This window comes from Eretmochelys imbricata, chromosome 15, assembly GCF_965152235.1.
Source record: "Eretmochelys imbricata isolate rEreImb1 chromosome 15, rEreImb1.hap1, whole genome shotgun sequence".
Lineage (NCBI taxonomy): Eukaryota > Metazoa > Chordata > Testudines > Cheloniidae > Eretmochelys > Eretmochelys imbricata.
Window position 1 is genome coordinate 6,147,516 of NC_135586.1, and position 21,382 is coordinate 6,168,897.

General features: G+C 53.3%; 1 protein-coding gene across 5 annotated transcripts; it reads right to left on the reverse strand.

Moving 5' to 3' along the window:
- Window positions 1-8: 8 nt before the first annotated feature.
- On the reverse strand, window positions 9-17,345 carry SLC8B1 (solute carrier family 8 member B1). 5 transcript variants are annotated; one of them, XM_077835382.1, is made up of 15 exons: window positions 16,014-17,345; window positions 11,680-11,832; window positions 11,254-11,306; window positions 10,479-10,537; window positions 8,955-9,059; window positions 8,206-8,373; window positions 7,905-8,012; window positions 7,729-7,791; window positions 7,150-7,280; window positions 6,110-6,251; window positions 5,099-5,220; window positions 4,489-4,642; window positions 3,383-3,463; window positions 1,889-1,953; window positions 9-1,395 (listed from the first exon to the last, which is right to left on the reverse strand). In XM_077835382.1, exons 1-15 carry the CDS (start codon window positions 16,212-16,214, stop codon window positions 1,198-1,200), a joined length of 1,803 nt encoding a protein of 600 aa, XP_077691508.1. In that variant the 5' UTR covers window positions 16,215-17,345; the 3' UTR covers window positions 9-1,197. The 5 variants fall into 5 exon arrangements, 2 of the variants coding, with proteins under 2 accessions (XP_077691508.1, XP_077691507.1); XR_013348115.1 differs by lacking the exon at window positions 1,889-1,953 and adding an exon at window positions 2,282-2,414 and having other exon boundaries at window positions 1,259-1,395; window positions 2,949-3,463; XM_077835381.1 differs by having other exon boundaries at window positions 1,259-1,953.
- Window positions 17,346-21,382: the final 4,037 nt, after the last annotated feature.

Genomic DNA, 21,382 nt, shown 5'->3' on the forward strand with positions numbered 1-21,382 from the left:
GGGTGACTGCTGTTCAGGGGCCCTTCACTACTGAAGGGAGACTATTGCTACTTCCCATCAGCACTAGAGCAAGTTAAATGTACTCACAGCACAGCTGGGTATGGTACAAGCTTCTGCCACAGCGCTGCTTCATTTGCCTTCCCTGTGTATGTCATTCCTGCTACATCACTACAGGGGCTGCATTTCCCCACTGCTCCATGGATGGACAGATGAACTATAATAGCTCCTGTGAGCCCCAGTCATGGACCACGATCCCACTACGCTAGGCGCTGCACAAAGAGTCACTAGGCAGAGATCACTGAACATTTTAATTTGTAACCCTTCCATAAAGCATCTGAGCCTAACCTAGGTTTCCAGAGGCTAAAAGGGTACATCTCAAAGCCACTGGAGCACTGAGAAGTCTTTCAAAGCTGCACTGAAACAGTAATTTCACGGAGTCGCTTTATTGTGCCATGAACAATGATCACTTGTCCTGGGGGGAGGCTAAAAAACCTGCCCGTAACCCCCCTTTCTGTGCAGCTGCAAAATGCCTCTTAAGGCAGCAGGGATTTAAACTGATCCCCATTTAAAATGCAGTGCAAAGCCTTCCTTTGAAACCAATCTTTCTTTAATTAACAACCCCCCCATCCTACATTCTAAATCTAAATAATCCCTTTCCTTAAAAAAATCAATTGGAAGTTAATACTGGCAGTGGAGTCCCAGGAATGATGTCCCGGCAGCCCTGGGTTGAGCTCTCATTTGGCTGGGTAGCCCCTGGGCTAGAGGCTGTATAAACCAAGCAGCAATGTAGCCTCAACTCCTGCTGCACCAGTTTCCTTTCCTGGGGTGGCAGGGTCACGGGAACCTTAGCATACAGGATCCAAAGCACGCGCCCTCCAGGTGGGAAGTTCCAATTGTCCTAATGCCTTCAGCGTAGAGAAATGGCCATGTTTCCAGAGGTGTGCTCACCAGGAAGGGAGCTGTCTCCCTCACCTACCAGTGGCATGTCCTTCAGTGATTCACTGGGAATAGAACTGGCCCAGCCAGCGAATGTGGAAAGTCTCAAGCCAGTTGCTTGCCTGCATCTGGCTGTCGCACCATCACCTTTTGCCCCTTCACAATCAGCAGGTTGGTCCAAGCCCTGCAGGCTCGTCAACTCGCTCCCACCATTCTCGCCAGAGGTGCTAAGAAACAAGATGGCGTCCGACAGCAATGCCATCAGAGGGTGGTGAGCCGGATCACCTTGAACTCCGTCAGCAAAGCTACTGTGAGGAAGGCCAGGTAGTAGAGGAGGAGGCAGACACCGTACCCTCGGCCCAGCTGGAAGCACTGAGCTGGCACTAATATGAAGGAAAACACCAGGCTCAGCCCCAGTGCTCCAGCCAGAATCCAGACCAGAAGACCATCCAGCTCCAGCTGAGAAATGAAAGGCAAGAGTTAATTTTTAGTGCCACATGGTTACTTCAGGGGCCAGTACATCAATACAGTGCATCAGCACTCTGGGTTTCTATACCACCAGCTAACCTTGTACAGCCAGGAGCCGCCCGCCAGAAATAGGTGCCCTCATGAGACTCCAAGAACAGGGGTTCCCGAAGTAAATCCTAAAAGGGCCAGGATAATCCTTGTCTTCAATGAGGGGCCCGCTGTTCTGACTCTAAATGTGGAAATGGTCTCTCCCTCCTCTCTCAGCTGTGTCTGCACCCACAGCTCCCCCATAAAGCAATGGGTGTTCACCCCAATGTACGGCTACACGGGAAAATTCAGCGCAACCATTTCCCACCACAGTAGCCGAAGCTGTAGCATGGACACTGGTGGTGTGAAGCCAGTGCATCTGAGCAGGGGAGTAGAAACAAGGCAAGCCCGCTCCCGGCGCACAGGGGAGCACGGAGTCCGAGAGAGCCAGCCCTACCTTTACCACCAGCTGGCCGCTTGTCAGCTGCAGCAGACAGCCCAGTCCCACTCCCACCAGCATGTCTGTGGCTAGGCTCAGGGGAAACCCCGCACGAAATGGAATTAGACACTAGGGGGCAAAAGTGGGCCCACAAACAGCTGGATTGTCTGGTGAGAAATGGGCCTGACCAGCCTAACCTGGCGAAGGAGGGAAGGAACAGACAGCTGAGCCCTGTCGGCACTGATTCCCTGGAGAAAGGGCTTGTTTCCCCACAGAGTCCTACAGGCCAGGGCCTGCAAATGGCTCAGAGGCCTGGCTGCAGGCTGGCTGCACCCCAGCTCTCAGCTGTTACAATGATGGGGGACCCTACAACTGCTCAGTTCATCTCTCGGGTAGGAGTAAAAAGGGCACCTCTAGTGCTGAGTCCGGATGGCTCCTCCTGGGGTGCACAAGTTCCTCCCCTGGGCAAATGGGCTCTGCTGAGCCTGGGTTTTCCTTTCCTAGCCAGAATCCCTGATCGCAGAGGGGGCTGCCTCATGGAAGGCTGCGAACAAAAGCAGATGCTGAATGTGTATCTTTCAGCACAGCTAGGGGAAGCAGTGTGTAGACCCATAAACTGGGGAAGCCTAGGGTCTGGGTGCCAGGAACTCCTGGGGTCTAATCCTGCTCCTGGCACTAATTTGCCATGTGGCTTGAGCCAAGTCTGTCTCTCTCTCTCTCTCCCCTCCCCCCCCCCCCCCCCCGCCGTTTTTCCATCTCTGCAGTATGTCCACTGCTGCCTACTGGCCATGGGTACTGCGAGGGTTAACAGTCTGTGTGAAAACCGGAAGTTCTAAGTCCAACTTAATCTGTGATTTACGATTTGGCTTGGTTTGTGACTGTTGGGCAGGGATGGCAGGTGGGTCATTGCACTAAAAATCAAAGCTCAGCCCATGCTAACACCAGGCAGAGTTCATGTAAGTTTCCTCGGCACAGTTCTGCCAACATGCCTCAATCGTACGTCCCCAAGGCTCCTTCCTAACCTAGTCTTCACTGGAAACAAAGCTCGTGCATCTAGCCGCCCTACCCACAATCACACCTCCTGTGAGGGGTCCTGGACCAAGTGCAGTTGCGTGGGACTTCTATACATGTCAGCATGCAGAGCTACAAACTCCTAGGAGATGAGCGTGGGGTCTGCACCGGTCCATGATCCTGACCCCTGTAGCTACAGAGCTAGATGGAAAAGAAACAGGGAGTTGTAAACTATTGTGCAGAGGAAAATCCCTGGGTAAAGTTTAATAACACCTAGCTTTTATCAGCTCTCAAAGCGCTTTGCAAAGGAGGTCAGTATTGTTATCCCTGTTTTACAGATGGGGAAATAGAGGCACAGAGACTTGCCCAAAGTCACCCAGCAGGTCAGTGACAGCTGTGGACAGAACCCAGGAGTCCTGAGGCCCAGTCCAGAGCTCTATCCACTAGGCCATTCTGCCTGATTTAGCAATTGCCCAAAGGAGCTCAAGCTTGAAAGGATACTGAAGATGATCCCCCCAAAGCAAGCGGAGAAGGCCATGCGGGGGTATCCGTGCCGTGCCATGGTGAGGTCCGAGAAAGTGTCTGCAATGGAAGAACAACGAACATTGTCTGCATGCCCCAGTGTTGCAGATGGCAACCTCTAAGCTCATGAGACCCAGTGCGAGGAAGGCTCAATCTCTAGAGGTGGGCTTCTCCTGAGGTGTCCCTAAGTGGGATTTGGATGTGGCATAGATGTTTTTGTGGTTAAGGACTGACCCTCCTCAGTTATGCACTTCCCAGCCATGCTACACGGAGGTGGGTGTGTATCCAAACGTGCATTGGCAAAGTCCTGGGGGAGATGAAGCTCTCACCTCCTGGTTTAGATGCAGGTTGCACCAGCAAACCCTGACTCTCATGCCTGAATTGATGCAACCTGCTGGGAATGGAGCCCTAGCACCTCCGTGGAGACAAGCAGAGGACACAGGCTAACAACTAAATGATCTGCAGCACTGAAAGCTGCTTCCCTGCCATAACCTCCTGCTGGAAATGCCACCATGTAGCTACCGCCATCAAGAGCAGCGAGATCAATACAATGGCAAAGTCCTGGATCTCCCAATACATGGCAGCCTTCATACCCTGCAGCACAATATGCACTACGGGGAACCAGTCGCATGCTACAGCTGTGGTTAAACAAGATTGAAAGGGCGGGAGTAACCCTAGAGTGGGGAGTGTGGCAATGAAGCCTTCCTACCTTAAACACAAGTGACCCCTCTCCTCCTGAACTGGAGCTAGGCTGTAGGGGGCAGGGCTGAAGGGGACGCCACGTGTGTGCAAATCAGCTGGCGGCTGCTCTTGGTGTAACGGTGGCAATGGAAGCCACAAAAATATTGCCACTGGGAGGCATGAATTCCAGGCTTAACCCACCATATCCTCTTGCTGGAGAACAGGGGGGTGTGCTGCCAAGGTCGCTGCACTGGGGTTTGGACACAGCCGACTACAAGTCGGACCCAGATTAAAGTTTCTGCTGCTTGGCCTGCTCCTGGCTCTAGAACCAGCAAATCCTGGCCAGGACCAGCCAGCCTGTGCTGGGAAATCCCCCTCTCTGCTGCACATGTGGATCCACTCACCGCCAATGCTGTTCCCCCAGGCCAGCAGCGTCAGGCCCAGCACAGTGTTGCTCAGCTGGAAGACCACGCCTAAGGTCCGCAGGACATTGACCACCTCTGTGGCGACTGTGTTAATCCACAGGGCACTGACCAAGAAACCCAGGAAGGTGAACACCTGCCAGGAGAGAGAGAGAGCAGGGCCACAGTGTGAGATCAGTGCCTCCAGGGTGTGCGGAAGAGCCTCCGGGCAGCTCTGTAATGCCCTCCTCACCCCAGCACTGGGGAATAGCCTGGCTCCCTCCCTCCCTCTCAATGGGCAGTTTACCAGCTAGCACTGACTTGCAGTCAGGCTGGGGTCCAGTCCCAGCCTGGCTTTCTCCACAGGCAGCCACAACACAAGCTCAGCTCCAGGCACGCAGCCTGTGGCTCTTCCCAGACGTGGGCTGGGTGGAGAGGGGCAGATGGGCATGGGTAGGGTCCTTGTGGACACAGAGCTGAAGGGCAGATGGGGGACGGTGTCCCTGCAGCCACAGAGCTAAAGGGTGGGGAGGAGTCCCCCCCCCCCCACCTCAGCCACAGAGCTGACCCTCAGGCAGGGGCGGATGGAGGCTGTGATGCCAGGGGTCCTTACACAGTGATACTTGGGTGGTTCCTCATTCTTTGTAGTGCAGAAGACAATAGCAGCCAGGAAAGCACCAATCAGGAGTCCCAGGCCCCAGACTGGGAAGACCCCCTGGATTTTATACAGCCCATCTGCACGGGAGTGGGGAGAGAGAAAGCCACGGTGAGGATCAGCATGTCCCAGTGCTGGGAAAGCCAACTGCCCCTCAGAGACCATGGCGGGACCCACCGAGAACCCATGGAAGAAAGCAGGGTCTCAGTCCTCTGCTCAGCTCAAGGACAAGCTGCCCAGGGGTTCCACGCCTCTGGATTTGTGGCTGGTCAGAATCCTTCGTACAAGTTAAATTAACCTAAGAGCTTATTCTGGTCCCCCAGGGGCAATTCTGCTGGCGAGGACTGCCAGAGCACAGTGCGCTTCACTCACCCCACCTCTTCCCCCAACACCTCTTGCATGGGTGGGGGTGGTCAGAGCAGCTGCAGCAAAGCCAAACATACCAGCAGGTGAGGATTTCCCCCAGCACTGAAATGCAGCCACCTCTGGGTGTGTTGGTGTGGTGGGAGGAATGGTGCTGATAGAAACAGTACACAACTATACTGGATTGGGGACATCATGGGTTAAAACCTCTCATCTTGAACTTTTTTTCTTTTTTCCCCTGCCCCGGCAAACAGCTTCTGCTCTCCTAGCAGCCCCTGGCACAATGCTCAGTTCCTCTAGCTCAGAGCCGAGAAAGACCAAGCGGCACCCGGCAGAAGCTGAGACTCGAGAGGTTCTGTAACTGATCTAACCCATCTTCCTCCTGCCCACCCCATCCCCATGAGAGGGAAGTGAGCCCAGCCTAGACTTCCTGAGCGATCATTCCAGCGGCCTTGGCCCCAGACACGTGGTACAGCTGCTGAGCTTTCTCCCTTTGATTTCAGCTGCAAAGCCAGGCGAGCTGCACCGCCTACAGCTATGGAATGCCCACCCATGGGACTAGGGCTCTGCCATGGGGGTACTGCTGGGAGCATGCTAGGTTCTTACAGGCTCCAGATTTCAACGTGAGGATGCAGACCAAAGGGCTGGTGATCAGGTGCAGGCAGTTGAGAGGTCTCTTCCAGTTGTGGTCCTCCTGATCGGGATCCACCACAGGCACCGTGAGCAGCATCACAAACTCCACTGGCATCTGGGAAGAGACCGCCCCCAAGGAGGCAGCTTACATGGGGTTGAACTTTCAGGTGAGCTTTAGAGAGCAGCCTTCTCCACGTGGACCCCAGCCTCACAGAACTCCCGCTCTCCAAAGCCGGAGGTTTGTGGGGTGAGCTCTCATGTGGCCCCAGCAGATCTCCACAGAAACAGTGGCCAACATTTTCAAAGGCAGATCCCTGCCAGCCTAGTGCTGGCCTGTTCTCGGGGATGGGGGGCCTCCCTTTTTGAAAACAGGCCATTTTACAGAGGTGCCCAACCATGGATTTTGGCTGCGTCCCTTTAAGTACCTAAGTTTCACTGTTTGAGCCGCGACTTCTGCACTTGGCCTTCACCTGCCTGGAGAGTTCTCTCAGCTAAGAGTAGTTTGAAGAGCTCAGTGCAGCCCTGGGGGACCTGGCCAGGCTCCTGTCGAGTGACGTAGATACTTTGCCGGCGAATGGGGAGTGAGGCCCTAGAAAGCGATTGGTGAAGTGATGGGAGCCAGGAGCCTTTCACTTCTATCCCCAGTTCACATCCAGGCCAGCTCCAAGAGATTTGTCTACTGGACCAGCAATCCCATGTTAATATCCAGCAGACACAGGGTATGCTGCTCTGAGGATGCATCATAGCAGGCTCCTGACAGCTCAGCCAGATTGCTCAAGCATCCAACCTTCACAAGCTGCACTCTGAGAGGTTGGTCCCCTCCCTGTGCTGAAGGGAGACCTAGGATGATTCTCTGCCCACATTGGGAGTGGGCTGGCAGAACGAGAGAGGGGACCTGTTGTGTCCGCAGCAGGGACGTTCTGCTTCCCTGGGTGTCCCATGTCTACTGCACCCCAAGCCCAGCCTCCTGCCCCACACGCTAGAGGAGTAATGAGGGGCTACAACTAAGGCACCTTGAAAACCTTGAGGAATCTCCAGTAGCAGGATTTCCTCCTCCACTTCCTGCGATCCAGAGGGTTCACGGACTTGGCCAGGATCTGTAGTGTCCCCTCCTCGGAGGGGAGCAGGGGCCGGTATTCCTCCTCTGCAAGAGAGGCGCAAAGGCTGAGCTCAGTTGGGTTTCTTTAGCTTCAGAGACTACAGGGACCCTCGGCGCTAAGCTGGAGCTGCTCCCTATATCATACCCGGGTCTGTGACTGCACCAGCTCCTTTGGGAGTCTCTTCTTCTGCCCAAAGTTTGCCAATGGGAGCTGTGCGTGCTCAGACCCTTTGAGGACACAGGTGTAGGTGCCAATTCTTCAGCCCAGCTCTGGCCTGGGACCACTCTGGCCTGACACACAAGGACAATCCATTCTCCCTGTTCACCAAGTCCCAGGCTTCCCACTGATTGATCACAAGCATGGCCGGTCGGGGAGCCACTGAAGTCACAGATGCTCATGACCCACTTGGCCAACTCATAACGATGGAGGTGAACAATGCTGAGCATGTCCCCGCTGGCCCCTGCAGCCCCAGCTAGCCAGGAAAAGACCTACCGTACTCCCTACTGTGAATGCTGGAGGAGGGGGACTCCTCATCTTCCGGGTCGGACACATGCTCTGGAGGAGACGAGAGAATAGGGAGGTGGGTATGGTTGAAGGAGCTCGAGAGCGTGAGTGGTTTGTGGGGACCTAAGAGGCCTGATGAGTCCCCTGTATAGCAGCTCCCTTACCTGGCTGTCCAGAGCCAGCAGTGGACAACCCTTCCCCACGCTGTCTCCTGTGAATCCAGGTGCAGATCACAACTGTTAGAACGTAGAAGATGTACAGCCCGAGGTAGCCTGGCCAGAGGGTGAGAGAGGGGGGGAAATAGCTTCACTTTCAGCCTCCCCTGCCCATGCAGCCCCCCTCAGCCATGAGATCTCACTCTCCACCAGCTGCCCCTTGCACTCATCAAAAGCGCTCCCACTGGTGGTGGTGATGGCCACAGGCTCTCTGCCCGCCAGATCTGCCTGCTGCAGGCCGGTGACTTACTCAGCGCCCCCGCCAGGGTGATCCTCCGGAAGTACAGCATTGTGAAGGTCAGGAACACGGCCACCATGTAGAAGACAGCGTCCCTGAGGAACGGCCTGGAGGCCACCGTGAAGGGCTTGAGCAGGGCGATCCCGCCGGCCACCACTGTGGTCACAAACACGCCTGCGCCTGTGAACACAAACAGGGCCAAGTCAGCACCACTGGACAGCTGGCAGGAGACCCTCTCCCACCCGGCTCCCTGGCACTAAACCGCTGGCTACCTCCTGCTGCACTGGCAAGTTTGTGTGTGGGCAGCTGGAGAATGGAACACACCTGGCATCAAGCCCAGGATGGAGGGACTGGGTTGCAAAGCCACGACGGAGTTCCTGCTGCCTCGGGGGACCAGACCTGTCCAAGTGAAGAGCTGACAAGCACTCTGACCCTACAGCACCACCTGCTGGCCAGGCCCTGCATCAGCACCAACAATGACCTCAGGAGGCCACCCCGCTTAGTAGAGAGTGGAGCTGGCGGGACAAAAGTAGGGACACCATGCCCAATGCATAAGGATAGTCTGTGCTGAGATGCTCGGGGCAAGGGAGAGTTGGTTAGCAAGGCACCATGCAGCAGGCTGGTGCTATGAAATCATCGGGCCTGGAACGGACCCAGGGAAAGTACCCCAGGAAGGAAGCTAGGCCATGGGCAGTAGAGGGTGGAGATGTGCATGGAGAGGGACTGGGGGTCCTTGAGGAGTGGGAGGTGCTGTTCCATACCAAAGAGGGCGCCGATAGCCAGCCCGGCAGTCCGGGGGTCAGAGAAAGCCACCACCGCACTGAAGACATCAGGTGCTCCATTCCCAAAGGCCAGGAAGGTGACACCATGGAGACAAGAACGTCAAGGAATCATAGAAGATTAGGGTTGGAAGAGACCTCAGGAGGTTACCTAGTCCAACCCCCTGTTCAAAGCAGGACCAACACCAACTAAATCATCCCAGCCAGGGTTTTGTCAAGCTGGGTCTTAAAAACCTCTAAGGATGGAGATTCCACCACCTCCCTAGGTGACCCATTCCAGTGCTTCACCACACTTCTAGTGGAAGTGTTTTCTAATATCCAACCTAGACCTCCCGCACTCCACTTGAGACCATTACTCCTTGTTCTGTCATCTGCCACCACTAACAGCTCAGCTCTATCCTCTTTGGAACCTCCCTTCAGGTAGTTGAAAGCTGCCATCAAATCCCCCCTCACTTTTCTGCAGACTAAATAACGCCAGGAAGGGCTGTCACTTCACTGTCTCCAATCTCTTCCCCTCCCTCGCTCCCACCATGTGCAGATAAGCAGGCCCCGGGCACGCAGGGAGTTGCATTGAGGACAGCTCTGCTGCCTGCTCCAGCAATCCGGACCCTTCCTGAGCAATGCCCATGGGGGGAGGCAATCTGGTCTAGCGTGCAGCACACTGGACTGGGAACTAGGAGCTCCAGGTTGCACGCCCCATGCTGTCACTGGCCAACTGGGTGACACCGGGCAAGTGACTTCTGTGCCTCAGTTATCCCTTCTGTAAACTGGGGATAATGCTGCAGCCCTCCTTTGGGAAACGTATCTCTGGATGGAAGCTGCAACAGAAGTGCAGGGGACTGGAGCGTGAACTGCCACAGCGATCAGAGCTGCACAGCCCCTGGCCTGGCTCTACATGAGAGTCTGGAAAGCGCTGCCCTAGCTCTGCTTCCATGGGAGTCCAGGGCAAAACTCAACCCTGGCTTCAAAGGGAGCAGAGCTAGAGTCAGACCGGCACTGAGGCCTTTTGCAAATCCCCTGCCCCCTTACGATCTCTTGGCCGTAGATCTCTGAACTCTTTGCACAGGATGGTGAACAGCAGCAAAGACTTCATTGCACCTGGACTCCTAGAGGCCACCCACTCTTACATACCAGCTCCTGGCTCACAGGTTAGTCCTTGGCCTAGCCCAGGTAATGAAGGTTAATGTTCTAATGGGCTCCCCGCAAACAATCATTTCCATGGCTTGGAAAATTTATCAAACAGCTCTTTGGCCAGGTGGCCCCTTCCAGCACAGCCCTGGCACGAATGCCCCCCTCACCCATAACACAGCAGAGCCAGGGCTGGTCTCCCACTACCTCCCTCTCTGTCCGTTCCCAGCACGTTTCACTTCCTCAGGCGCTTCCCCCACGTTCTTGCAGTTGCTCTGTGGTTGAAGCTGGCCCTCACTGGTTTCCCTCCCCCCAGCCCACAGAAAGATCAATTCTCCTAGCCTTTGTGCCCCTGGGAGAGGGGTGAGCGGAAGGATACTGCTACGTTGTGGGCCAGTCTCAGATTGGTGGAGATCGCAGATAAGTTGGGGCAAAAGCTGGAAAGAGAAGGCAAACGCAGGTACAATAGAATGATTCACAAGTCCTGGAGCCACCGTGGGGACAATCCAGTCTGTTCAGCAACGAGTGAAGGCCAAGGCTTGTCACAGGCAGGCGCTGGTTACCCTGGCTCCAGCCAGTGAGGGGTAAACAAGGTGCTGGAGAAATCTCCTGTGCCCCAGTGCATAGACTCCCCTGCTGCTACTCCAGTACCAGCCTCCCTCCACCCCCAGCTCTGCTGATGCCCCTCAGTCCTAACCTGCAGCCCCCTGGCATTGCCGCCTTGCAGCTTAAGTGCACACCAACAGGCCCGAGGGTCCTCAACAGAGCCCATCAACCTCATTTGGGCTGTGACTTAGTTTAAGGGCCCACATCTCCGTAGGTGACTGCTGATAGAGCAGGAGTCAGACACTGCCAGCAGAGCACGGATCTGAAATCCCTCTCTCAGGCAGACAGAGGCACACCAAAGGGGGCCATGCCTGGGAAATGAGGGTTTGAGGCAGCTCTTGCCACTACTGCATCCAGGATAGGGGTTGCAGGGAGCATAACCACACTGCTGGCCCCTAGAACGGGTCAGTTTCTAGCCCTGCTCGGGCCTTAATGTTGGCTAGACAGAGAAGTGAAGCTGTCCGGACTGCGCGAGGCTGGGGGGAGTTCTCTGCCCGCAGCACCCCGCTCCCTCTTAGGGGAGGAACCGGGCCGAGCAGCTACTCACAACTTCTCAGCTGTCACTCCGAGGATGAGAAACAGATACAGCAGCCAGAGCGCCTGCAATAAGCCAACGGCGAATTAGCAAAGGGCAGGACAGGGGCAAAGATGAAACTCAGGGACTTCTGAGTAATCCCCCCAAAACAGCAGCGGGAGAAAAGGTGGGCAGGGAGAAGCTACTAATGTTCGACACTTAGCTGGACCGAGCCTCCCCTTGTGACTCTCCCTGCTCACCCCTGGGTGTCCATAGGACGAGGGGGCAAGGTCCCACCATGGTGTGTAATGCCCTGCCTATCTGTAACACTCGCCACCTCCTTGCCAGTTGGTGAGTCACTTCCTCCCTCCAGATCTCCCTTCACAACCTTCCCTCAATCCCTCCCTGCAGGGCCTCCCCCTCTCTTTCCCCCCGTCCCCCCAGCGCGAAGATCCTTACGTATAAGGTCACCACCAGCGGCAGCAGGGCCGAGGGGAAGACGCAGAAGATCCCGTCCAGGTAGTTGAGGAAGCCGCTGTCCATTTGGCAGTCCGGGTTGGTCTGGATGAAGTGGCACCACTCAGAGCTGTTTCGGGTCCGCACTTCCCGGCACTGACAACAGAGAAGGAGTCATGAGTCAATTGCCAGCCACACGCTCTGGAAAGCCAGCGTGCAGCTGAGGCCTACCCTCAAAAGCAGGCTGACTGGCTGCCTGGGCACTCTGAGCTGGTAGGCAAATGGCTGCAGGATGGTGTTTGTTGCCCTGTAGCATTATGCTCATTAAGAGGCAGCATAGCCTAGTGGGTATGGTACTGGCTTGTGGGCTCAGGAGACCTGGGTTCTATTCCTGGCTCTGACTCTAACCTGCTGCGTGACTTTGAGCAAGTCACTTCCTCTTTCTGTGCCTCAGTTTCCCCAACTGTAAAATGGGGATAATGATAGCGGCTTCTCTTGTTAAGTGCTTTGATTTCTAGGGCAGTGGGGAGTGAACCTGGGATCTCTGAATCTTAACCCATGAGCCTCTGCTGCTGGTATGACGTATTATTTGTATTATCGTAGTGCCTAGGAGCTGTCCCAGTCATGGATCAGGACTCCCTTGAGCTAGGCGCTGTACACACACAGAAAGGAAAGACAATCCCCGTAGGGGGACAGAACACCACCCTGAGTGGGTGTTGGTCATACATATGCCAGAGAAAGGAACCAGGTCTGTAACTAGGCAACGGGAGGAACTGAGCTGTACTCAGGTTCCCCGACATCGTGGTATTTCTAGGGCAGACTGGTCCTGATGAGACTTTTTCACCCTCCGAGCTCCCGTCTGGGTAGAGGAATTTCTTAAATTCTTCCAGCACTGGCCTCATAGGGTCATTACACACACCCACGCTCTCTCTCTGAAGGACTGTTGTGCCAGCCAGAACACACTGAGTGACTCTGGGGCAGCCCTTTGGGCAACACCAGGTAGGGGCAGGGCATGTTCCCCGCTCTTCGCATGTCAGTGGAGAGTGTGAACACGGGGAATGCTGGGGTGTTTTTGCCTATCCTGGAGCATGCAATGCCCCTTTGGAATACAATGAGCAACTAAGGGGAAGCCAGAACTTTGACATTGTGACATGAGTGCAGTCTGCCTGGCTTCTGGTGTTTTAACCACCCTGCCACCTGGAGACCTGCTGGGTTAGAAAGTCCTCAATGTAGACAGGATAATCCAGGCAGAGCTGTGTTTAGAGCCTGCATCCAGCCAAAAACTCCTGCACAAAGACAAAGGTGACCGGGGCATTAACCTCCCAGCCTCCTTATTCACCATTTAAATACAATTCCAGCATCCTTAATCATCTGATCCCATCTCAGAAACACCCAGCTGATGTGCGGGGTTAGGCAGGCCCAGCACTGCCTGGCCTGACTGCATTCCCACACGTGCGGGGAGCAGCCAGTCACATATCGGTTTGATTCATTCATAAGTTACAGGGTTGCTGCAGTCCTGAGGACTAAGGGCAGAAACCAAGCCACCTGGTTCAGTCAAAATGGGGCAGAAGGCCTAAAAGTGAGTCACCACGGCGCCTGGGTCTGCACTGGCAGTCTGCTATTACAAGGTAATACTTCGCTCTTACTTAGCTCCTCCCATCAGTAGATCCCAAAGGTTAGTATCTTTATTCCCACTTTACAGATGGGGAAACAGACAGCTGGCCTCCACTATAAAATTAGATCGACCCAGCTCCCTCACTTTGGGGGAAGAAGGGGTTCACATCCTTGAGTGATGTAGTTACATTGGCCTAACCCTTGGTGTAAGCAGTGTTCAGATGGCAGAAGAATTCTTTCATTGACCTAGCTACCCCCTCCACTGGAGGTGGATTAACCACAGCGACCGGAGCACCCCTCCCTTCTAGGCAGGGAATGTCTACACAGAAGTGCTGCAGCTGTAGCATTTCAAATGTACATAAGCCCTGAGACACAGAGGGGAACTGACTTGCCCAAGGTCACTCCGCAGGTCAGAGCCAAGAACAGAACCCAGGTCTCCCGCATCACAGCCCTCTATCCACTTTGCCATCCGCAGCGAGGTCAGCCCCACTGGGCTTTGAACCCCTGGTTTTATCGTTTCAAACCTTACATTTGGCCCTGTAAGCCATCCTCTGTGGCTTTATAGAGCTGCATGAATCTTGGTGTCTTTGGTATGAAAATGTCATGGCAGGGGGACGTAGGGAAGACTAAAGAAAGGACACGCCCGGTCCGTTCTGCCTCATGCCCATCACCACAAAGGAAGAACTGCACTGATTTGTTTTCAGCTGCTGAGTTAAGCTGCTCTGGGGAGGGAAGGCTGCCTACAGTCAGTAAGTCTTTGAGCTAGTGCTAGATGCTAATGAACTGAATCAAACTGGATAGCCCAAGGTAACTGTCAGAAGAGATCAAGCTCCTAGGAATTCCCATAAGTCTGTGGATGCTGCTGGCATCCTTTCCAAGCCTTTCCTCATCAGAGAGGCCAGGATGAATGCACAGCTCTCTCCCTCTCTGCTCCACAAGGACAGTTTCTGCTGGGGATCTTCAAAAACCATCAGGAGCCATCAGCCGTAAGGCGATGGATGGATTTCTAGCCATGTGCTCAGCCAGCAAGACCAAGAGTTTGCAGAATGCCATCCTGCAACAGCACCGCTTTAAAGGGGGCAGTGGTCTTGCAAATCCGGAGAGCTAGACTTGGATCTGTGCTTTCCAGTGGCATAAAGCGTTTGTCTCGGGCCTGGCTCTGTCTTGAGATAAGAAACTTTAATCCCGTCAGTTTGATTACTATCTTCCTTCCATGTTAACACCCTAGGGATTACAGCAGTGGGTGTTCTAGGAACCCCCAGATATAGAAATTAATGCTCCATACCCTCCAAAAGCAGCATGTAACCCCAGCCTTTACAATTGCTTTTACTAATGCTACCCTGGATCTCCCTGAGTCGGATTGTCTTGAAAATTGCCAAGTGTGCATGTGGATTTTACCACATTTGGAAAAATCCTGTGCTTGACAGAACGCTGGTGGTAACTTTAGCTACCCCCACCCCCGATAACGGAGGAACAGCGTTCACTTCCGCTCACCAGCAGTTTCAGAGCAACTTCCTGACAAAAAGCACATGGAAAGACTGTGGCAAAAGGCCCTGGCTTGCCAAACAAGCATTAAAAAAACAAAACGAAACAGGATCAGCAAATTTCTGCAACTGATAGCCTTGGACCACCGTGGGGGGAGGGGAACGTCCAGCCAAGGGAGGGGCTGGATACACAGCCCCTGGAGCCCTAGACTACCTGCCCCAGCACTGGCCAGCCTGGGGAATTCATAACGCTGTAATTCATAAAGATGTATTCCTATGACCAGGTTAATGATGGCTAACGCCAAAGCATTAATGTGCTGTTGGGAAGCAATTGCACTGCTCCCCAGCAGCCTGTCTCAATCATTTCCTCTCCTTAATGGCATAATATTACACCGCACTCTAACAAATCGGTAAATGGAACCTCTGCTTGGCTGGCTGCTCCCTGGGTCTGACATCAATATGGTGAATCAGCAGGGAGTGCCTAAAAACACTGTGACTGAATCAAGCAGGACAGGTAAATATGTTAATGAGCTTTGACCAGAACCAGCTTTCCTTCCCTCCAGGCCTCTCTACACGGGGATTGTGTGCAGGGGCAGGTCACTCACCCTTCCCTTGTATCCTATCACTCATTTATTTACAAGCATGAACATTGACCTCACTTCTCTTATTAATACAGATGTGATACATGCAGTGCCCAGTCAGTATCCTGCCGGCTCACTTGCCCATGACAACTTCTGGATAGGTGCAGGCGCAAATGTCTTTCCTCAATTTGTCTTCGAACTGCAAATGCTGCCCTTGCTTCCAGATAATCTCTCCTGGTCTCTGCAATCCAAGTGCAGCACGGCTGATGCACCAGGATAATAATACCAGCTCTTAGCTAGTGCTTTCCATCCGTATATCTCAGAGCACTTTACAAACAGGTCAGGTTTTAGAGACCCAGTGAAGACCTGTAAAAGTCCCACCCCTATGTTTTGCTGGGGCAATTTCGTCCTCTTTTCGTCCCCTATGTTTTGCTGGGGCAATTTCGTCCTCTGGAGGAGACACATTAGGTACCACAGGGAGGGATGTATTATACATGCACTAGAAGTTATTCTCAGCTGATGCCAATGTGGCTCTGCTGATTTACACCAGCTTAGAATCTGGCCCCAGATCTTTAACATCCTGAGGAAGTTTTCTAACACTTTTCTAGTGCTCTGTCAATGTGAACTATCCCTGTACCCAAACATCTCAGATACTTACATCTACAGGCCTGCCCTGGTGCTTGGCATCCCGGATGCCATCAGACTCCCTCCGGATTTCCAATAGGGGGGGCATTCGGCTCCCAACACCCCGTGATCGTGGTGATCCAGCGTCAGGTCCTGAAGTACCAGCACCGCAGCTCAGCATCCAAAGCACACCCAGAATGCAGAAAGCCCTCCCACTCGCAGGCCACAGGGCCATCCCGATGCAGCGTCTGGGTTCACTACACCTCGTTCTCACCCTAAAGCCAGACCCTTGGGTTAGGACACCTCAGCTTCTCTTCCTGGATCAGTTGCCGCCAACATCTGTTTCCTTGGGTGTCTCAGTTTGTTTGGTAAATTTTGCAAGCTGGGACGTTTCAGCCGTTGATGGAAATAGAGAAGTAACACAGGGGCTAATGAATGTTTTTTACCGCTGCAATGCCTGGGATTCTTTTATGCACCGCTTTCCTTGCGGAAAGAAAAAAGGCAAAGAAACTAACGTAGGCAGAGCTCCTTAACTCCACTTTCAGCATCCATGCAAGAGCCAAAAATGAACAAATACAAACACAGGGAAGTTTTTTGTTTTTTTTTTTTTTAAATACTACAGCAGAAGTAAAACAGGCAGAATGTCCTCACCATCAAACCAACACTGTCTTTTCCACAGCATGCCAGGAAAGGCAGCTGGCTCCTGTCTGAACAGCACCACGATCCTTTTGCAGGAACACAGAGCGGGCTGGGGGGGCGGAGTCACAGCCTGGCTTCCCTGCCTTGTTCCTTGTCATTTGAAGTTGGCAGCGACTGGGGCTTCGGCACCTTGCAGCACAGGGGAGTGCTGTCGGGCTGGGTGTTTATATACAGGCTGCAGAACGCCTCAGGGAGGCGAAGGATTAAAAGGAAAAATCTGGTCCTTCCAGCTTGAAAGGTGTCATCAAAGCCTATGGGATTTTCTTCCTTTCCAGGGCTTGCCAAATCCCACCCTCAGCACGCCGGGGACTAAACAAGGCTGGGGGGGAGGGGGGCGGCGGCGGTTGTTTCAACCATCCATGACCCAAGTCGCCCCCACTTCAGGATAAAACTTGGATATTGCAAAAGCTGAACCGGGCTACCCCTGAGCTCACTGGCTTTGGAGCCTGGGCCGCGGCCACGAGGGCACCCGGCCTGGGGAAGCTCTGGCACGTTTAAGCCAGGCCATAAACTTTGCAAATACGAACCCCCAGGACAGGAGCGAGCCTCCCTCCCTGCAATGGACTTCGCTTCCCCCCGCAGAGGCGGCTCCCAGGGGCGAGCTTTCAATCCCTGCACGCTGGCTTCCTGCGAGGGGCCGGTGTTTGGCCTGCGGCGGCTGAGCTGGGCTAATATGTGTCCAGGCGGCTCATTCTCTGCGAGCAAACAAGCAGCTACCCCCTCCGCCTCTTTCCTCCCCAGACTCTGCCAGGGCCAGCCTCTCTTAAAGAGACAGGCTCCTTTTCCCCCTTGAACAGACTGAGATTTTCCTCTCGCTTGGTGTCGCCCTCCCAGATCTCCACAAGGACTTTGAACAGAAATATTTGGGGGGAGTCATGCATCTGGAATTTAATAACTTCCTCTTTATGCCTCCCCCATTCCTCTTCTAATAATCACCTTAGCCACCTCAGCCTGCTTCACAAAGGTGGGTCAATATCAACATCCTCCTTCTCATGAGGAAACTGAGGCACAGAGAGGGGCACTGGTGACAGCAGGTAGGTAGCCAGTGACAGAGCTGGGGATGGCATTTGAGCAGATTGGAGATGCACAGGGAACGGTTTTCCCATCCAGTCACATTTCTGAGATTTTGGAAATTTTTCCCATCCCAACATGGGACGAAATATCTAAATTTTGAAAATTTTCATAGACTGAAAATCCCCCCCAAAAAGTTGGTTCAGGTCAATCCAAATGATTTTTTTGGATTTCAACCATTTTTTTTAAAATACTATAATTAGTTTACATTTTACAAACTGGAAAACTGAAAATTTTCATGTAGAAAATGTTGAAACGGGACATTCCAATGATTTTGAAGCTTTTTATTTTTCAAACATTCTTCAAGTTGAGAAATTTGTCAGGACTGACCATTGCCCACGAAAGGTTTTGGTTTTGGCAAACTGGCTTTGCCGATGAAAAATTCCCAACTGGCTCTCGCCCTGAGCTTGCAAACGGACAATGGGACTGCTCATTTGAGTAGTTAACGCACTTGCAGGATCGGGGCCTCTCCTACTATACCGGGTCATATTTTAATGAAACCTTACAGTAAACAGAACCTGCTCATAAGGGACTCATAGTGAAACTCCTTTGTTAGGAAGTTAGAATAAAAACCCAGGCTTGCTTCATTGCACTGCAAGGAGCAAATTGCAGCTCTGCTTTGAGGGAAGCTGTGCAAGGAAAAGTCCTGTCAACACTACCCCTACAGATGAGCCAGGAGGGCTTGCTTACAAGATGCTTGAAAGCTACATAGCCAAGATCAAGCTGCAGTCAAACCCTTAAGAGTCCAGGCTTTATTAGCCCGATCATGGCAGTCCAGTGAGGCCCAGTCTATGCTACGGCTTTTAACTGAATTGCATCCAGGATCCGTTCTTGTTGCCGTGACAGAGGAAGGGGGCCTAGGAGGACTCCACCATAGCACATGGTAGGGCAGTTATATTGGAGTGCCTTGCCTCCAGCCTGATTGAATCCCTGAGGCCTCAGCCCATCTCAGCTTGCCCAAGCATGGTGGGTGGCTGCCTCTATATGTCTATACACCAGTATATGCAGTACATTCTATGATTATCCTGATATTCTATGATTCTATTCTATGATTCATTCCCCATATTAATTACCTGTAGGAGTCCCAGGGACGGCCCAAGGCCCCATTGTGCTAGGCACTGCACATAGCCACAGATCGATACAGCTTTATGGAGATATACAAGGGGCTGCTAAGCTGTGGAATATGTGTGGTGTTCAGGAGCCACTCCGGGCACAATGTGCTTGAACAAAATCCTCTTTCTTCAGTGATCCAGTTCCCATGCCTCTGCATAACAGAACATGGGCTTCGGCAGCACCCTTCTCCCCACATTTCCCAGCTAGGAAACTAAACCACAGTTCTCAAGACCCCAGTATGAAATAGGAAGGAAGATTTGGCGTGTCTCATTGAAATGCACTCAAGAAGCCCTGGAAAGACTGCCTAAAAATGCATCCAACATGAGAGTGTCTCCATGTAAAGGGCAGGCAGGGGGGATGGGTGGGATAATGCCAGTTGGCAGCCAAGCATTTCCTTAATCCGCACCTTTGTCAGGCCAATAAAGTTACTGACACTGAAAACTGTAGAGCCCTTCTGTGAGTCAGCCCTGGTTCCCATCCTCATTCCCCCTTGGAGCTGTACACTCCTTTCTCCCTTGGGCCAATTTCCTGCTCTCCCCAGTCCTTCAGCTTGTGGAATTTTCACTTGGCTTGCTTTGCAGTGCTTTAAGGGCTCTCTGCTTCTGGCTCTGCTGTCTCCCTGAACTCTAGAGGGTGGGGCTGTCAATGTGCGGGGACAGCCTGTCTGAACTAGAGAGGGGTTGTGATTAGGTGTTGTTGTCGCCTGGTCATTAATTCATGCCTCTCCCTATCCCCCTCCACCCCTCACACAGTGCCCTAGTTTTCACAGGTCTGGAGCACATTGAAGAAGCCTGGAATTACTCCAGATAAAATGCAGCATAGTCTCCTAGTGCTGCAGCTCCTCACTTCTTCCTGCATCCAGGTCTGGGTTGGGCAGCCCAGTCCGTTCCTTTGCCCACTAAGGGCAGTAAAATGCTAAATGATAAGTCCCCAAACTCTACTGTGACCCCTAACCTGGGCAGTCACTTGCAGCTAGAATTCCAGATGACTTAGGGGTACAACAGTGCATGCAATCTGTGGGCACGATTTACTACGTGGCTAATTTGCAAGCACAATTACTGTGACCAGATGTGCAAATCAGATCATTTCACAGGATTCTGATCATTTGTGCATCCAATTTGCAAGCTGCTTAGGAACACAGGACTGGAAGGGGCCTCCCTGGGTCATCAAATTCAGTCCCCTGCTAGGGCAGGCAACCACATCATGTGCTCAGGCTTGATAGCTGCCCGTGCAAATAAGACCTGTCACGGCAGACACATTCTGCATCTGTGGCTCCATGCATTCTGTGACAGGGTATCCATTAAGCCTTAGGGGGACGAGAAGACCCTGCTTCAGGGAGGATGGTGTGAACACAAGCTTAGAAAACGGCCAAAACTGGAAGAGAGGAGGTAGTCCCAGGGACTTAGCAGTGGGATGGAACATTGTCACTTTAGAGGCCAGGGATGAGGAGCCCTGTAGTGCAGGGTGGGAGCAGGACTCCCCAACCTTCCAGCCAACTGGGCGAGGCTTTCAGAAGGATCGTACCATATATGCCACCTTCCCTCTGAAAAGAGTGCACAGGGATGGAGGAAGGAAGGCTGAGCCAGGAGGCTAAACTGCTGCTGAGCAGGAGAAGGGGTCCATGGAAGGCAGGAGCGTTGGTGATGGGTGTGAACTATGGTGCTGCTATGGTGTACTTCGCGTTTGGGACACTGAGGATTATTTTGAATTACTTTGGGCTACTGACCTGAGAGAGAGCCCTGCGAGAGCCTATACCGCACTCTCAGTGACCCCCGAAGAGATGGGGGGGCGGGGCGGGGAGGCCTGCGGAAACACCTCTGTCCACAAGGGGGTGCCTGACAAATGGCCACTCCGTAATGCCTACGTTTGAAAATCTGGCTCTGGGTGGGCTGTCCTGGCGTCTGACAGATAGACAATGTCACCATCTATTAAACTTTAGCGATAGCTGGATAGCTTGGCTCCAAGCGTGGGGGGTGAGGGGGGGTGGATCTAAGTCCACCAGTGCACATCACAGCTTACAGAGACTTTGCCTGTCTGCATGAGGGTTTGTATCTGTATAGCTACACTGGAGTGGCTATAAATGGGATGCTCTCTGGCTGATTGTGTGAATCATGGCTAGGGAGACCAGATGTCCCGATTTTAGAGGGGTCTTTTTCTTAGATAGGCTCCTATTACCCCCACCCCCGTCCCGATTTTTCACTCTTGCTGTCTGGTCACCCTAACCATGGCCTCTTTGACTATCACACAACTAGCAATCCAAAGGCCTCCTTCCAGCTGAAACCAGGTCAGCAGCACATCCCTGCCACTTTCCGCTCTTCCAACTTCCCCAACGTGCCTCCAACTTCAGCACACGTTCTGCTCTTCCAACTGCCCCAGTAACGCTGTGTCTGCAAACCTGAGAGGTGCTGAACTGAGCCTCCGTGACAGTCACATGCAGGATACACACGCACCTGGTGCAGCCACCGGATAGGGGCCTCCACCAACTGGTTAAACCTAGTGCCCCACTCAACCCATCGCGTG